Consider the following 17349-nt stretch of genomic DNA (forward strand, 5'->3'; position numbering starts at 1 on the left):
CATTTCATGGTGTATTACCACTGATTACAAAGAAAGCAAATAGAAAAGATATGGAGTTCAAATAAGGTATATTATTGCTTCACAAGGCTGAATAATACACCTTCATACAGATCACAACCAAACAGTATATCTTTTTAAGTACAGTATAACCTCAAGGACTCTTCCACCAAAAATTGTTCTGACTCTTTTACATATTAATATAAGACATCCTTTCAGAAAACAGGTGTCTGATAAAACAGAACGGAACAGCTCCTTTAGAGGTTCCCTATCAACAAGCTTTGAAAGTTTCTGTCACAGAGCTCTTCAATCCACAGACCCGAAAACTGATATGCTTTCAATTAACAAAGAGCATTTGCTTCCAAAAAAAATTTTCTGAAACCCTCACTAATGAAAGCAATAAAGCTAGTAGTGAAGGTATTGCTAGTGATTTATTTTATATTATACTTCTGATACTATCAAAAGAACATTTCTACACAATGCTTTCACTGAAGTATGCAGAAGTTGTCAATAGGGCTTTGATTTGAATCACCTCTACCTTAAAGGTAAGATATTCTACAAAAATTGAACAGTCACAATTTTTAGGCTGTAAGTAATTTTGTAGGTACACTTGCTATCCAACAACACTTGTGAGCCAGCAAAAGAAGTACTGATTCTATTCACTAGGTTTATAAAGGGTGTGTATTGATTTATGTTATTTTATGTGTCCCTAAAACGTTATATAAATTTCAGTTTTTAAAAAACTGAATAACAAGTAAGTAAGCCTAAAGCTGCTACAATTTGTAGGATAACACTGGTACTATCTTAGTGTAAGATGACATGTTATTGTCTTGCTGAATCTAATTATCCTCTCGGTCCTTATGGGTGTATAAAGTATACAGGTGAGTGAGAAAGAAAAGACTAAGCTGTTATGAGCCTCTGGGGATATTCTAAATGGAAGTATTTCCTACCTAAGCTTAGGAGTATGGTTAAGAACATAAACGAGCTAAGAACTGTCTGGAGAATTATAGTAGTAAAACAACAGATTATATATTAGTAATGGTAGTCTAATACTAAAATTGTGTGAGGATACAATGAAACCTAATATCACATTTAATTACCATTATAGCTTTTGAATTTATAAATATAGTTAAACTGACAATTCCTATCACTGCTCATTTGATATAAGGACAAAATTATATACCTTGCATCACTTTCAACCTATTTTGTACTTATTAAAATAAATATCCAACGCAGTTACACCTTTCTTAGAAGACAGAAAACATGCAATATATTAGTCAACAAAATTCAACATTTCAGAATAAAATCAATTTAACAATTTTTTAATAAATAAAAAAAATTCACAGCATGCAAAAACTTACCAGTCCTCAAGTTTTCATTACCCTGTCTCATATTTAGTATATGTGATGGATCTGGCAACAATGATCATCAGTAGCCTAGGACAGTATAATATTACTACTATAAATCAGAAGTAATAGGATGATTTTAGCAAAACTCTCATTTTCACGTTTCTAGAACCTACCTTCAGGCCTTCTTAAGTATCTAATTTCTTTCAGTTCTTAGTTCTATGTAAATCTGCAACACTAGATTAGATGATATTCCTCAAAAATGTATTGCATCCATTAAACTACCTGATTGGCTGCAAAAGCTGAAGCAGTTTCTTTAGGGGTCTTCCAAACAAACTGCCTTTGATATTCAGAATTTCTCAAGACATTATGTGAAGGAACAACAGTCAGTCCAGCTTTTTTCTGTAGAAGTCTATCCAACTGTTAGGGAAAAAAAAAAATCCCACTCAAAGTTATTAAAAATTTCTATTCAAACTTTTTTTTTAACTGTGGTAAAAAACGTAGAACATAAAAATCTACCCTTAACAAATTTTTAAGTGTACAGTAAGGTATCATTAACTATATGCACATCGTCATACAGAAACCTTTCTTCAATTCTTAATCTTCCTTTAAATTGTCAAACTCTTTAAAATTCCCTTAATACCGTCAAGGAATTATTGTGCATCCCAGCAAAAGATAACATTTCTCTCATCACTTCTCGGCCTTTTGGCTAAGATCAAGCGTAGATAACATTTCTCAGTCCCTTCCTATCAATTATGCATAATTGAATATATTACTAAGAAACAACAGCACATCACCTCGTCCACAGCTTGCTTTGGGGACACCCCTTCCCCTGCCCACCAGACTTACATGTCACCTTCCTTGATTCCCATGCCCCCTGGTTTTCCAACACTTCTAAATGCCTCTCCGTGGTTCCAGTCAGCGGTGGACATGAGATGGGGAGGAAGCAGTAGAGTAGAGAAAAATGGGGAAGCAGTGAGGCGTCTGCACGGGTCCCTGCAGCCTCTGCTTATGTGCTCGCAGGGACCTGCCGCAGGCCAGCTGGGACATAAGAGAGCAGAACTGCAAGATCTTTTAAGATCTAGCCAGACCTCTCCTTTCTTTTGCATTTTGTCAATTGAGACTCTGTTTTTTCTGCTAGTACACAATAAGAAATTGAAAAGGGCCTAGGTATAAGTCAGCTCACCAACCCTGCCAGAGGTAATGGCCTACTCCCGTTCTCTGTCTCAACTTGATCTGTCCCTTAGGACTCAGGTGCTGATATATGATAAATAAAATCCAGAGGCAGGCTGTGCACCCAACGAAAGGATATCTTAGTAAAACCAGTACAAAATGGCAACTATTAAGAAGAGAACTAAGTCATAATAACTAAAGTCAACAGCGTCTTATCAACTCTTCTACAGACACTGGACAAAACAAATAATGGAAAAATTTAAGCACAAAATGTAATATTACTGAAATGATGATGAAATTTACAAAGAATTCTATGCTTCTGAAAGGAAATACAGTGAATATACCTACCCCACCATCTATGTTTTCTGAAAGAAGCTTGGTAGAATGTTCCAGCTCCACATTTTCATTAACTGGTACATGATTTGCTACTATATCCTCCTTATTTTCCACAATATCTGAAGCCCCTTCAGCTCTGGAGTCTGCAGAGTGAGATCTGGTTCTCTTGGGAACCCTGGAGGCATCTAGTGCAAGAACCCTTTCTTGGTTAACATCTTCTTTTTGTTCTGCTTCTTGTGGTTCTGGTGTTCTGGGGGCTTCGGGTTCTGGTGATACAACCACAGCGTTCTCTGAGGTAGCTCCATTCCACTCAAGAGATTTTGAAATCTGTGGGTCGTGGTGAGGGACTCTTCTTTTGGAAATAAAACTTGGCTCTTTTGTGATTCCTACAAAATATAATATACAAAAATAGCAGATACCAAAGCATCAAGCTACAAAGACAACTTTAAATCACATGTATGAGAGGAGAAATGAAATTTAAAATTCAGTTGAGATACACAATATCCTTCCAGTTACAGGATTAAAAAAAGTACAGTTTTTCAACACAATATCTTTAATTTTGCTTTAAAGAAATATTAAAAGTTTGACCATAATTTTTAAATTGGGGTCACAATGTTCGAGTTATCCTAACACAAGTTGCTAGAATCGCAACGTGATGGACCTGACAAGCCAGGTGGAATGTGTTGCCTCCGTTTCTAATTACTTTCCTGTGCTACTTTACAGAACAATGGGCCCTGGTGCTGTCAAAATTTGGAACTTTTCACAAAGCTTCTCTTATGCACAGCAGACCAAGATGAGAAGGGGTGAGATGTCATTATGCTGGATCTTAGTTCTACATTTGCCTTGAGTTCCTGAGAAGTAAAGAGAATGAACCCTTTTGACAAGAGCTAAGATACTATTTCTCTATATTTCTGTCTGGCAAGCAAATGTCCAAAACACTTAACCTTCTACCCAGGTAAGAGGAGCTCTGTGGAATGACAGTCACTGAGATACTGCCCTAGTTTGGAGCTATTCTTTAAAAAGAAAGAAGACACTGCAGGGTGGGGTAGAGGAGAAAGATTAAGACTGGAAGAGAAGGGAAGGTAGACAGACAACCTGGCATTAGGTAAAACCAGAGCCCTTTAGCCTCTATCATGGATGTTCTGGCCATCAAACCCAGGGTCCCCACCCTTACAAGTCTCCCCTAGACCGTGGTCTTCAAACTGGGTACATATATATCTGGAGGCACAGAAAGACATTCTGTGGGGGGCGGGAGCAGAAATGGGCAGCTTAAGGGACTCACTTTCCAGATCCTAACTTCCATATGTGCTACTTCCTGACAGCCTAAGGGCTGCATCTGCCACCTGTAGTTTCCTTTCTCACCACTCCCTTCATAATCACCCTCTTCCCACTTCATACAAGAAAGACACGCCTCTCAACCACCCTATGGAATAAAAAAATTGTCATAGGTGGGGAGGACAAACAAAGGAACAATTCAAGAAAGCACAACAAAGAGTATTTGACGGCAAAGCAACAAAGGCAGAAATTAGAAATAACAAAAGAACAGTGCCTTATTTTATCCAGCACAACACCTTTTCCATCTACCTATCTTAGAATTAAAATTCAGGTGTAAGACAGTCATTATGTGAAATGCATATATGCATATTAACACATTTATGTGGACCAAAAAATAAAGTCAGACTTTTTTCTCACAGAAAATAATTCTAATTTACATGATTTGTTTTCTAGTGAGGACTGACTTTACCAATTAAATGATGAACATTTACCATAAACTGAGCTCAATTGCTAGCTCCAAAATTTTAACAAAAGACATGTAAAACATATACACAATATTCAATATGCTAGAAATCATATCCTTTGAAACTATTCATTACACTTTTGATTAAAAAGAAATTAAATATCAACTTTAAAATGTGACGAGAGATAAGACTTCCTAAATTCTTTTAGCGGGTATGAAAGCACAAAAGCTTCAAGACCACTGCCCTAGACTTCTCTCTTTAACACAGAGCAGGGCTGGTGGAAGAAGAGCAAAATGAAAAGGGAAGATTCTCAAGTGGTCCACCCTTGTCTCCTAGCACCGTGGAAAATACACTATGAGGAAAAATAAGCACAGAACGCCCAGCCAGCCTTCAGTAACACCGCTGCTGTTGTTTCCTGGTCCCCACCTCCCTTTCTGAGCCACCTGGAGTTCTCACTGTGCCCCTCCCCCTTACCTCCCTGTTAACAGGCCTCCCCCTAGACCATTCCTTCCTCACAAGGTACCATACTCCACAGTGGCTCTGCCCCCGCGGTCTCATTTCATCACCCCTACCCTCACATGTAGCTGATCTAAGCTAAAATGTTACATGGGGGCAACTATGTGGTTAACCAATGCCCCCTGTCATAATATCCCTCAAGGCCCTCAGTGGACTAGCTACGTTTTGAGAGATTTATGTTGGAATTCTTAATCTAATGGAGCCTCGAATCTGTGGAATTTCTGGTCATTCGGAGAGGATTATGAGCACCACCCTGCCCAAGATGCAGTGACACCCAGTCTTTGAAGCCAGGCTCTGGGAGAAGGATCCTGACAATTCAGAGGAATCCTAAAAGAACCACCCATTCTCGTCCACTCTTCCCTTTGTTCTCCAAACCTAATCCTGGAAACACTCTCATCTTACTAATTTCCCAGGCTTGCCACCCCACGTGTAAGTCTTTCTTCTCCTGGCTTCAAACATCTAAGGTTGGAGGAACTTATATACTACACATCTGGCACTCTCACACATGTCACAGGTTGGGCACCAAGCACTCATCTGTATATATGCACCTAGCCCTTAACAGGAACATCTCATTTCATCCCTCCTAGGAATCCTGTGCAATGGGCTTCCCAAGTCCCACTTGGTGAAACAGGCCCAATTTGCCCGAAGTCACACAGCAAATGTGGATTCAAACCCAGGTTTATTCATTCATTCAAAAATGAAGTTTAATAAACTCCAGAGTATGCCAAGGCCCTGTGTCATGTACTAGGCAGGAACAAGGTGGTGAAGACAGACAGACAAAGCCCTGCTCTCAGAGATCTTACGTTCTAGTGAGGGAGAATTAAGCAAGCAGGTTGAATGGAATCAGTCTGTCTTTTTCCCCCTCCACCACACTCTGGGAAACCTTGGCCGAGGGTTCTAACTTCCCTGAGATACAGGGAGGAAGCATGTGTGATGACAAGAACATGGCCTCTGAACTCACAGGCTTTGAACAACACAGACTTGATTTCAAATCATGGTTCTGTCACTTATGAGCTGTGAACCTTGCGCAAACTGCTTCATCTATCTAAGCTTCCATTCCTCAAGATCTTGGGAGTACCCCTCCCCACGCTTGTCCACTCTCAGCTTTCATGTCTCAGCTCCAATATCACTTCAAATAAGCCTTTCCTGACCACTGATTCTAAAGTGTATTCCCTCCAACCCACCCCTCCTTCCAGTTATCTATCACGCCAGCCTACAATTTTATATAACAACCTGAAATCCCCTGGTTTATTTATTGAGTTACTTGTTTACTGTTTTCCCCACAGTTAAGGGTCTTTGGTTCAAAGTTATATCCCTAGAAGAGGGGAATAGTCATGGCTTACAGTAAACCCTCAATAAATATTTGTTAAACAAACGAGTAAGTCAACCAGGCCAACTGAACAATGCTTCACAATTTTTTTTTTTTTTTTTGCAGTACACGGGCCCCTCACTGTTGTGGCCTCTCCCGTTGCGGAGCACAGGCTCCGGACGCGCAGGCTCAGCAGCCATGGCTCACGGGCCCAGCCGCTCCACAGCACGTGGGATCTTCCCGGACCGGGGCACGAAGCCGTGTCCCCTGCATTGGCAGGCAGACCCCCAACCACTGCGCCACCAGGGAAGCCCACTTCACAAATTTTTAATAAATCATTTTTCAAACTTAACCCCAAGGTTTATTCAACTTATAATGACTACTAGCTGTTCAACTTACCTAATTGATCGGATCTAAGTCCAGCCCATGGGTACCTTCTCCCCACTGAGGAATTACAGGACTCTGACAAATATGACTTTTTCCACAGAAAGTTTCTCTGGTATTCACTCAACCCCTGTAATGCAAAGTACAATTTGAGTAAAATGTAATTAATGAAAGTTGTTTTAAAGTAGACATCAGTAAAAATCATTTCTGAACCTCTAAAAAGAGTTGAAAGACTTAAGACTGATAATTAAATATAGAAGAGGTCCTTAATAATAGCTCCCAACATTGACCCAGCCCTGTGCTACTAGTTCATAGTGTTATATCCTTTAATCCTCACCACTTGAGACAGATGTTACAAGGATTCTGAGGCTCAGAGTGGCTACCCTTTTGCTGGTTGTCTGATTCCAAAGCCTGAGGTCTTGTCTGATAATGGGTGGCAATCTAAATCCTCATCACTATAATTATCCTAACTAATGAAGTTCTCACCGAGCACACAGTATAATATAGTATGCCTAATCCCTTTTGAAGTTTTGTAAAGTCAACCAAGAAAAGACAAATTCCCTCCCATTCTGGATGCAAACCCTCAAGATAAAAGAAGACAGTCAGGGCTTGTGGAACACTGTGGTCAACTGTTATGTTGAAGGGTGCTTGACCATGACAACTACCGGCTACCTGGAACTATTAACAAACCTTAAACAAATGCACAATTATAAAGAATGTGTATTTCTTATACCCTGTCTTTATCTTGTCAGGGTCCCATTTCTCAAGCCTTTAAAAGACATTACACACTTTAAAGTTTTAAAGGGAAGGGGTGTTAAAAGCTAAGCTGTGATGTGGTCCACAGTTGTCCCAATCTGAAGCCGCCGTAGTTCCCATTATAAAGTGCCCTCCATCTACAAGCCTCTGAGCTCTCCCCGCCCCCACCCACCCAAATAAATCCACCTCAAACCATCTAACTATTCCACTCGGCAACTCGGAAGTAAGTGTGAGCGGAGAGGGGGCTAGGTAAGAGGACAAGAGCAGCATCCTCTAGGATGGTGACAGGCAGGATCGGGAGCTGACAGGCTCAGCAGGGCCGAGGGGCGCGGCCCAGAAAGCCAGTGAGGCTCCGGCGCCCTGCACGCGCCCTGCACCCGCCCTGTCCCAGCTCCCCCCATCAGGCTTCGGCCCCCGGGGACCCCGGCCTCACCTTGAAGCGCACCGGCATGTCGCCCGGCGCTGGAGCCCCAGCCACTCCGACAGTTAACGGGACAAAAAGCCCGGAGGGGGCGGGGCGACAACAGGAGTTTCCCTAGCAAAAGCCTCGGCCCGGCGTCCCCGACTACGCGCCGGCGCACTGCGCGCTTACCTCCTTGAGTCGTGTCGCTCTACCTCGCTCTGCCTTTCCCCGCCCATTCTGAAGACTAAAAACCAGTAGAGACTCGGAGAGCGCCGCACCGTCCTTAAGATTCGACCAATCAGTGCTGGAAAGGAGAACGCCCGCCTCCCCAGCCAAATCCCGGGGATTGATAGAGATGGCGGGCGGAAGGCCGGCCAATGAGGCTCCCGGGCCCGGAGTGGGCGGGGCCCCGCGGGAGCTTCGTCCTGAGGAGAGTTCGACTGCGTCTGCTTTGTCGCGTCCTGCGCAGCAGCGGGTCTGCTTGCCGCTGTGATTCGTGAGTCGCCGGCCTCGCTGGACCCAGGTTCTTGACGTCATAAAACAGGAAGGTGTGTTTTTAGTTCCAACATGTATGACAGAACGGAATGTTTCTTTGTATGAAATGAAAATATTCAGGTCTGTTCTTTAGAATATCAATTCCTGCCACCGACAACGGTGCTACACTATTTACTGTTTACACTATTTACGTCAAAAGAAAGAGGCCAGGGCTTCCCGGGTGGCGCAGTGGTTGAGAGTCTGCCTGCCGATGCAGGGGACGCGGGTTCGTGCCCGGGTTCGGGAAGATCCCACATGCCGCGGAGCGGCTAGGCCCGTGAGCCATGGCCGCTGAGCCTACGCGTCCGGAGCCTGTGCTCCGCAATGGGAGAGGCCACAACAGTGAGAGGCCCGCGTAGCGAAAAAAAAAAAAAAAAAAAAAAAAGGAAGAGGCCAGAAAATAAATATGGCTTAGGCAGGCCAAAAAACTTTTTTTTACTGAATCTTGAAAGACAAACCGCTGACTTCCCAGTGATGTTCTTGCCTCCCATAACCCCCACCCCACCCCGCCTCCGCCCAAAAAGATGTACATGTAGCTCCTAGATTAGGACGCATTCGTTAATGATGCTTGTGAGTCTCAGCTTCCAAAGCTTCAGCCTTGTCTCTCCTCTCACCCTTTTTAAAAAATAAAATTCCACTTGAATTTTACAGATTTTTGCCATCATCAGTATTTCTTGAGATTCTACCATTGACAGAACACTGTGCTGACCCTGGCGATGGAAAAGTCATAAACTGTCCAGATAGCTCTCTAATATGCTTGGGGAGAATAAACTTATATTTATTCAGTACTATGTATATGTCCTATGTACATATGTACTATGTATATGTATTATGTATTTATTCAGTACTCTATGTACAATGTATTATGTGCTGAATTTCCAAATGAGAGGTATAAATGATATACGAATTGGAGGAAGGAGTCATCCCCAAGGGCAGAGATGGTTAGAAAAAGCCTCGGGAAGAAATATTCAGACTTAGCCTTGAAGTTCAGAAGAACTGAAATAAGTAAAGAGGAAAATGGGACAATCAAAGGGCAGATGTCTGAATGGAATGCTGCCAGGCTTTTTCCAGAGCAATGAATGCAGTTTCATTTTACTTTTGTCATTTTTTGATTGAAGAAAAGGATACCCTCTTGTAAACTTTAAAATATTATTATTAATCCTTTCTGCAGAGGCTTGTCTTCTGAATCCTAATTGATGTCTCTGTTCTTCTTCATCATCACTGAGATACTTAAAATTTCATTTGAAGGAGCCATCTGATATATGAAACAAAGAGAATATTAAATTAGTCCCTATGCAGCCATGCATCCAGAGGGCCCTTGATAAATGTTAATTGGTGATGACAGCATCTCTGTTGTGTAAATTAAGAATGGCACAAACAAGACTCAGTGGAACATAAAACAAAAGTCCTCTGCAGGAAAGCAGCCCAGATCTTACAGGATAGGAAAGACACAGATCTGGCTGTACACAATGCTTTGTTGCCACATAATGCTAAGGTGAAATCAGTAAAAGTAAGTGTATAGAATGTAGCCTGTCTGCCAAACAAGGGCAATGATAACTATAGTCGAGCTCTGCTGAGCAGGGAACAAATGTCAAGAAAACCAAACAGTAGATGGTAAAAAATGACTTAGTCACAACCTGAGTTTGCTGAGATGTGTTATAAGGGCTCAAGGAAGATGAATAGTTTACTTTGTTATTTTTAAGAAAAGCCTATTTCAGTTTATGAGCCAAAGATGTAGAAATGAAAAAAGCGATAGTGTTGCTAAAGGAGAGTTTTGTGGCCTGTGTTTTACCAGCTCCTAACACTCTCCACTACTGTAGGCAGCAGACCCGGTACCCCACAAATTTCCACCCAAGTGTTCTGGAGAGTGCCTAGGAAGTGTCACATGTGCTTACAGCTACCACATATAGTTTGCCCAGCAGCACTGCCACTTCTTCCAATAGCCACACATCTCTAGGTGTCACTCTTCTTGCTGGCCACCAACATTTCCTGTGGCCTGAGTTACCACGGGCGCAGCATGGAACTTCCTTGGGCTTTTCAACCCTGGCGGGAATCTGTGGCAAAGCACCTCCGTACATTTTTTGTGTTACCCTCTATCGAATGAGTACCAAAGTGTCTTACAGAGCTTTTCCACTTGTATTTTAGCCTTCCTTCTCTCCAAAGGACTCAAGGTGAAGTCCATTGGGTCTAAGTAATTCCTCAAATGATGGATCGAATTCCGTGAGATGAGGGTGTCACAACTGGCTCCCTCTTCCCTTTCTTGATTTCTCTGTTTCTCATGCAAATAGATTTCTGTTTATTGCCTGTGAGAGACAAACTGATACAACCTCTATAAAAGGCAATTTGGCAGTGCTTTTCACCCAGCAATTCCACTTTTGTAAGTTATCTTACAGATATACGTGCCCATATGTGAAAAACCAATTCATTTAATGTTGTTGACTGCATTGTTTATAGTGACAGAAGTTGGAAGCAACTTAAATGTCCATCTGCAGGGTACTAGTTAAATACCTGATGGTTCCTCCAGGGACCAGAGCAGGAACAGGCGGTGCAGCAGGTCCAGACGGCAGTGCAGGCTGCTCTGTTCCTTTGGGCTTTCTGACCCAGCAGATGTCAAGTACACACTATATCCGTCAGGGTGCGGTAGGGAAAACAGAAACTACCAGAAGCATTTCAACAGAGAAAAGTTAATATGAGCTACTGGTTAGCTGTTGGAGAACTTTAAAAAGCTAAATGGAGAAAGAGAGCATAGTAATTCCAAGAAGCGGCTCATACCCCGGGTCTGGAAGAACAGAGGGAAAATGTTGAGGTTACTCTAGCAGGAGCTCCACGCTGGCTGGAGACACCTCATGGCAGTTGGTCAGACCTCTGAGAAGGAGTCACTGCCTAGTGGTGCTGGTGCCTCTAAGGGGACAAAATGAGGCTGCCCCCCAAAAAAGAAAAGGGAGGCGGAAGGGAAGGGAATGAGGAGACTGCAACCAACTGGCACCATGGAGGTAAAGGTCATCGCTAAGGGGCTGCAGAGAGGAAAAGCTAGTAAAAGAGAGCATTCCTGTCTCTAGAGTCTGTCTTACCACACCTAACAGGGAGCTAGCAGGATCCAAGGGTTCTGCAGATTCCAAAGGGTGAGACTAGAATTGAGACAATAGCTTATTAACTTGAACGCCCCCATGCAACCCTTAAAAAGAAAGAAGCATTTCCTTGAGCTAACATGGAATGATTCCCCCCTCTCCGCCTGCCAAAAGAAAAGGCAAGTTGTAGAAGAGCTTGTGTAGTATACCGTCGGCTGGGATAAGACACACACAAAAAAGAAAAATGATGTCATGATGGCATCATTCACAGACATTTTTACCCTAATGAGTCTAACTACATTAGCAGCAGCTATGAAGATGAGCATTTTATTCATAGTTTCTAATACATGGAAATTTTGTGGTATTGATAGTTATCATTAAGGCTGTCCTCCTATTTAAAATGACGCTTTCCATTGACCCTTTCTAGAGTCACTTTGATTTATATATATCCCAATAGGGCTGTTGCTTTTTAGAGAAAAAAAAAAAACATATCAAAATCGTTCAAAGCAACTTTTTTTTTTTTTTTTGCAGTACGCGGACCTCTCACTGTTGTGGCCTCTCCCGCTGCGGAGCACAGGCTCCGGACGTGCAGGCTCAGCGGCCACGGCTCACGGGCCCAGCCGCTCCGCGGCATGTGGGATCTTCCCGGACCCGGGCACGAACCCGCGTCCCCTGCATCGGCAGGCAGACTCTCAACCACTGCGCCACCAGGGAGGCCCTAAAGCAACTTTTATTTGTACTTGAAGTGTAAATATACTACTTACTCTATTAAAAACAGGAAGTCGATCACTTCACAAATCTAACAATCTCCCATCATTTTCTCGGTAAGAACTGAAAGATTGGAGAATTTGTATTTGCCTCTAACTATATTTTCGTTTAACAAACAAAAATATGTTATCTATAAGCAAAACACTTATACAGATAACAAAGTTGAAGAAAGAAGATACAGTGAGTAAGACACAGCCTCTGCCTTCAAATGTGATTGCAATCAGATGAGGGAACAGACCGTACACAAAGAACACAGGAAATGATAGAGAGAAGGAAGCAAAGAAGGGGCTAAATGTGAGCACCCTGGTATTCTGAAGATGCTTTTAAATCTAGAGCCAGCAAGTTTGATCTAAGCCTGGGGACTAAAGAGCAGACAGGATAAGGCAGCTGCTTTTAAATTCCCTCCTGGGAAACACCTGACCTAGGTGACCTTTCACTTTCTCTTTTGTTATGCCCCCAGGTAGCTGAATCCAGGCCAGAGATCAGGAAGATTTTAACCAACACTTGCTCAAGATTCTTTCCCCAAAAGGTAAATTACTTGCTGTCTGTTGTCTCTCTTTTTTTCCCTTACTGCTTCAGAAATAAGAGTAAAGCTGGTTTAGAAATCACCGTTTTAGCAACATGATGATCCGTCATCCTTGCGTTTGCATGTGTATAATTTACTCTGAAATACCTTACAAAGTAACTGAAATTCCAGTTTCCAGGCTCAGCAATGCTCTGGCACTTGTAACTTCCCCTCAGGTCACACTTGTAAGGGCTTCCCTTGGTAAATCTTGAGTTCAGCCTTTGCCAAAAAGCAATCAGTCTGACCACTGCTTTCTTTGGCGTTTTTCCATAGGTAATAACTGCCTTTTCCTCATATGAATGAATTTCTGATTGCACAACTGAAAAAAAAAGTGAAAAATTTAAGTCAATGGATTCTGTCTTGGAAGCAAAATTGCTGGTATTTCACATTAATGTCAGTAAGAAACAAATAAACAGGGTCTGTGATTAAGACTTGCCAATGAGCCAAGTGCAGTTTGCCCTCCAGACTTTTTTTTTTTTTTTTTTTTTTGCGGTACGCGGGTCTCACTGTTGTGGCCTCTCCCGCTGCGGAGCTACAGGCTCCGGACGCGCAGGCTCAGCGGCCATGGCTCACGGGCCCAGCCGCTCCGTGGCATGTGGGATCTTCCTGGACCGGGGCACGAACCCGTGTCCCCTGCATCGGCAGGTGGACTCTCAACCACTGAGCCACCAGGGAAGCCCTGCCCTCCAGACTTTTAGCCCCCATGCCTTTGTCGACAAAGAAGTGTCTGGCTTTTAATCAGTGGGGTACCTTTTGGAGGGACTCCAGCTTCTCCTGACAGCACAGACTTTTGTGTGTGTGTGAGGCTGCGGGACTCCTTGCCATACAAGGCTATAGTGAGTAAAGTAATTCTCAGTAAGGCATAAACCACTGCAAGCCTTACATACCATAATAATGTTGTGCCTCCATGGAACAAGACACAGAACAATATTGGGGGCACAAAATTCCTTTCATTTTAAGGCCTTCACTGTTGAAGATCCTGTTATCTAAGAATTACCTTCCCTTTTCTTCACTGAATATTCATCGTCTTAAATCACCACCCCTACAGATTTTTCTAGAGTTGCTAACTCGGCAGATTTGGAAGCTTTAATTCTCTCACCACTTAAAACCAGATGTCATGTCTTAAGGTCAGATCAGAGGGCACTACCCACCTGCCTCCCTAAGAACCTTGTAAATATCTACTCTATGCCAAAATAAATTTTGAAATGTTCTTTTATCACCTAGTTGTGTATATACACCTTAATAACTGTGGATCAAGACCAAATAGCTCCTATTATTCCTTCTGAAATCACTGTTTTTTCCATTAGCATTGCTATATCAAATATCATAAGGGACCAAGAATTTTTCAGAACATAAATCAGTTTTCCTCGCCTTAGTGACTTATAATTGTTGGTTCTCTTAAGAAATTTTTATTTGAATTTTGCTGAAGCAATAAGTTCATAAAATCTTAGTACTACGTTGTTCATCCTTTACTCTCAACTTCTGTTAATTGAATTAATGATGTTTGACAGTGTAGAGAGTGATATGCCCAATTGTGAAATACACTGAATGTATGAATTTAAAGAAGTTGTTTTCAGTATCATTGAGCATATGCCTATGAAATAAGTTTTAGGAATAATGCTTGTTTTAGTTAATCATAGCTGTGGCAGATACTGAGGCTGACTCATTCCAAATCCATTCCAACCTCCTTCTCATGTCCTGCAGAAGCTAGAAAGCTAAAAATCCCTTTGACCCTAGATGCCTTTGCAGCTGAAGTTCAGGTGTAACCTACATTCTGATGACAAGAAGCACTTACATAAAATGAATTAGATGGAAGAAAATGAATTAGAAGAAAGGCAAAGCACAGGCATCTACCATGATGGTGTAAATCATGGCAATAACAGCAGCAGCCTGGTTCTGAGTTAGCAGCTTCCTAATTACAGGAGAAGTGACAGGGTTCTGGAACCAGAGCTTGTAACAGTGGCTTGTCAACTTAGCAGGGAGTTTCCTGGTTCTACAACTTCATGACTTTAGTGACTCTGTCATGTGACATGGCCCCAGAGTCTACTTCTTCAGACTTCCCAGTGATTCTGTAAGCTACTCATATCAATCATCTATTGCCACAATAATGCTCTATAACAAACATTCCTAAATGCAGCAGCTAAAACAGTAACCATTATTATTGCATGAATCTCTTGGTTAGCTGGCCAGTTCTACTGGTCCAGGTTGAGTTTGGCTGATCTTACTGAGCTTGCTCATGTGTTTGTGATCAGCTGATGGGTTAACTAGAGGCTGACTGGTCTCACATGGCCTTAGCTAGGACAGCTCATCAGTGTTCCATGTGGGCCTTCATCTTCCAGCAAGCTAGCCTGGATAGAGATCCAAGAGGAAGAGCAAGGTGTGCAAGGCCTCTTGAGGATTAGGTTTAGAAACAGCACACCATTTCTACCACATTCCATAGGCCAAAGCAAGAGTCAAGGGGTAAGGAAATAGACTCAATCCCTTGATGTGAGGAGTTACAAAGTCACATGGTAAAGGAGGAATGAAAAATTGGGGCCGTTATTGCAATAAATCTGTGTCAACACTGAATACTCTGAAAATACCCTTTTTGCTTTGAATTGCTAGAGTAAATTATGTTCTCTGCAGTTTAACTCTGACTTGCACAGTGGTGGGTTAGATGCTCTCATTTATCTCCAGTCCCTCTTAAAACTCTAAAAACTGACAATAAATGAGGAAAACAGGTACAGACTGGTAAGGTCAAAGAGAAAGGCAGAGGCAACAATGGCAAAATAGAGATAGCAACACATACTGGCCATATGGAGAGCAGTCTGTGGCAGACTGGGTTCTCTGGGAAGCAGACCCCGGGATGTAGTTGCATGTGCTGAATGTTTGTTAGTGAGGGCCCTGGGGGTCCATAGCTGTGGAGGGAGAGCAAGGGAGCAGGAGTGAGCAGAAGTCAAGATGCAAGGCAGGCCTGACCACAGCCTCAGGCAACTCCCTGGGGAGTCCAGAACTAACATGGCCTGTCAGAGTTGTCCTGCGTTGGGCCATAATAGGCTTCCCTAGGAAGGGCATGGCCTTGGGCAAGGTGGCTGTCTGCAGTGAAGGTAATCCCTAAGGGGGATGATAGCAGAGAGCACAGCCAGTAGCAGCAGGATTTGGACAGCGCATCATTGTAAGCATCTTCCTACTACGCAGTCAGTGTTCCCAACTAGTAGCATATATTTGAAGCCATAGACCAAAAAACCTCTGTTCCCATTGGGAGCTAGTCTCAGTGCAACCATTAGAGTCTTAGGCCCCAAACCTTCAGGAGTGAAGATGGGTACCTGTCAGCACTAGTACCCTTCATTTCAGGCACTAGGCCTGAATTTCGCTGTGCCCTTTCATTCCCTCTGCTGGTCTCCTCAGTGTTACCGTGTGGCATGGTGTTATAATGGGCCTCTGCAGAAGACCATCCATAGCCTTGTATTTCCAGAGATTCTGGTAGAGTTGTTGCCAAGCAAACAATTAGGAAAGCTGGATCCAAGGGCCAGCAGGACATCCTGCTGATGGGAATTGGACAAAAGGCAAAAGAAGGATGGGAATCAGAGCTGAGAGGAGCACAGGAACCCGTACTCTAGAAGGGAGCAAGGAAAACAGAAACTGGACCTGAGGATCTGGGCCCAGAACTTGTCTTTCTACCTATAGGTGTCTAAAACACAGTGTTAAGGAAAATTATCAATATTGGTGAGCCAAAAAGAGAAAAAATACTGGATCCCTAAAATTAATTCCAATTAAAGTCATTTATAAATTGGCTACTACCATACATGTCATCAAGTGTGTGCTCAGTAAATTAATTGGAAAGCTAAACTCTGCAATTATTGAAATATGGATGGTCATTAGGGTTTGTTACTACTTCCTTGTGATCCAAGGCTCACACCATAGCACAAGAGAACACATGAGCCAGAGGGCAGCTTCATTCTCTTCTGATGAGAGAAAACTGTGGAACAAATCCATGTTTCAAACAAATGTTCTTTTTACAGTATAAGCCAGTTTGTTATTATAGTTGTGCTGTTCTCTTGATCATGGGCTTTTATTGTTAAGAAAGTAAGTGTCCGTTTCCAAAATGTGTTTCATCTTAGCCAAATGCAGTAAGGTATGTGCAAACACTTTGTGAATTGAAAAGTGTTATAGAAGCATAAGCAGTTCTTGTTATTAGGTATTAAGAATGGTCTCCTTTTATACGACTCCTCATATTTGCTGTTCCTAAACAGTGGAACTCACATGGTTTAACAATCTTTCTTTTTTCTTTTCTTATTGAGGTATAATTGACATATAACATGATATTAGTTTCAAGTGCACAACATAATGATTTGATATTTGTATATACTGCAAGACGATCACCACAGTAAGTTAACATCTATTCTCTTACATACTTACAAAACTTATTTTCTTTTGATGAGGACTTTTAAGATCTACTCTTACCAGCTTTCAAAT

The 17349-nt window shown here is 42.3% G+C and overlaps 1 protein-coding gene across 1 annotated transcript in view; it reads right to left on the minus strand.

The window, feature by feature from the left end:
- Positions 1-17349, minus strand: part of MDM1 (Mdm1 nuclear protein) — a gene marked incomplete at both ends in the record, with an annotated part of 70180 nt that overhangs the window by 20248 nt on the left and 32583 nt on the right. The window contains 4 exons of the mRNA XM_079714960.1: positions 1629-1763; positions 2865-3238; positions 6816-6930; positions 8284-8485. Coding sequence (XP_079571086.1) covers positions 1629-1763; positions 2865-3238; positions 6816-6930; positions 8284-8485 — 826 coding nt within the window. The remainder of the gene's footprint in view (positions 1-1628; positions 1764-2864; positions 3239-6815; positions 6931-8283; positions 8486-17349) is intronic.

Source organism: Hyperoodon ampullatus (assembly GCF_949752795.1).
Source record: "Hyperoodon ampullatus genome assembly, chromosome: 11".
Taxonomy (NCBI): Eukaryota; Metazoa; Chordata; class Mammalia; order Artiodactyla; family Ziphiidae; genus Hyperoodon; species Hyperoodon ampullatus.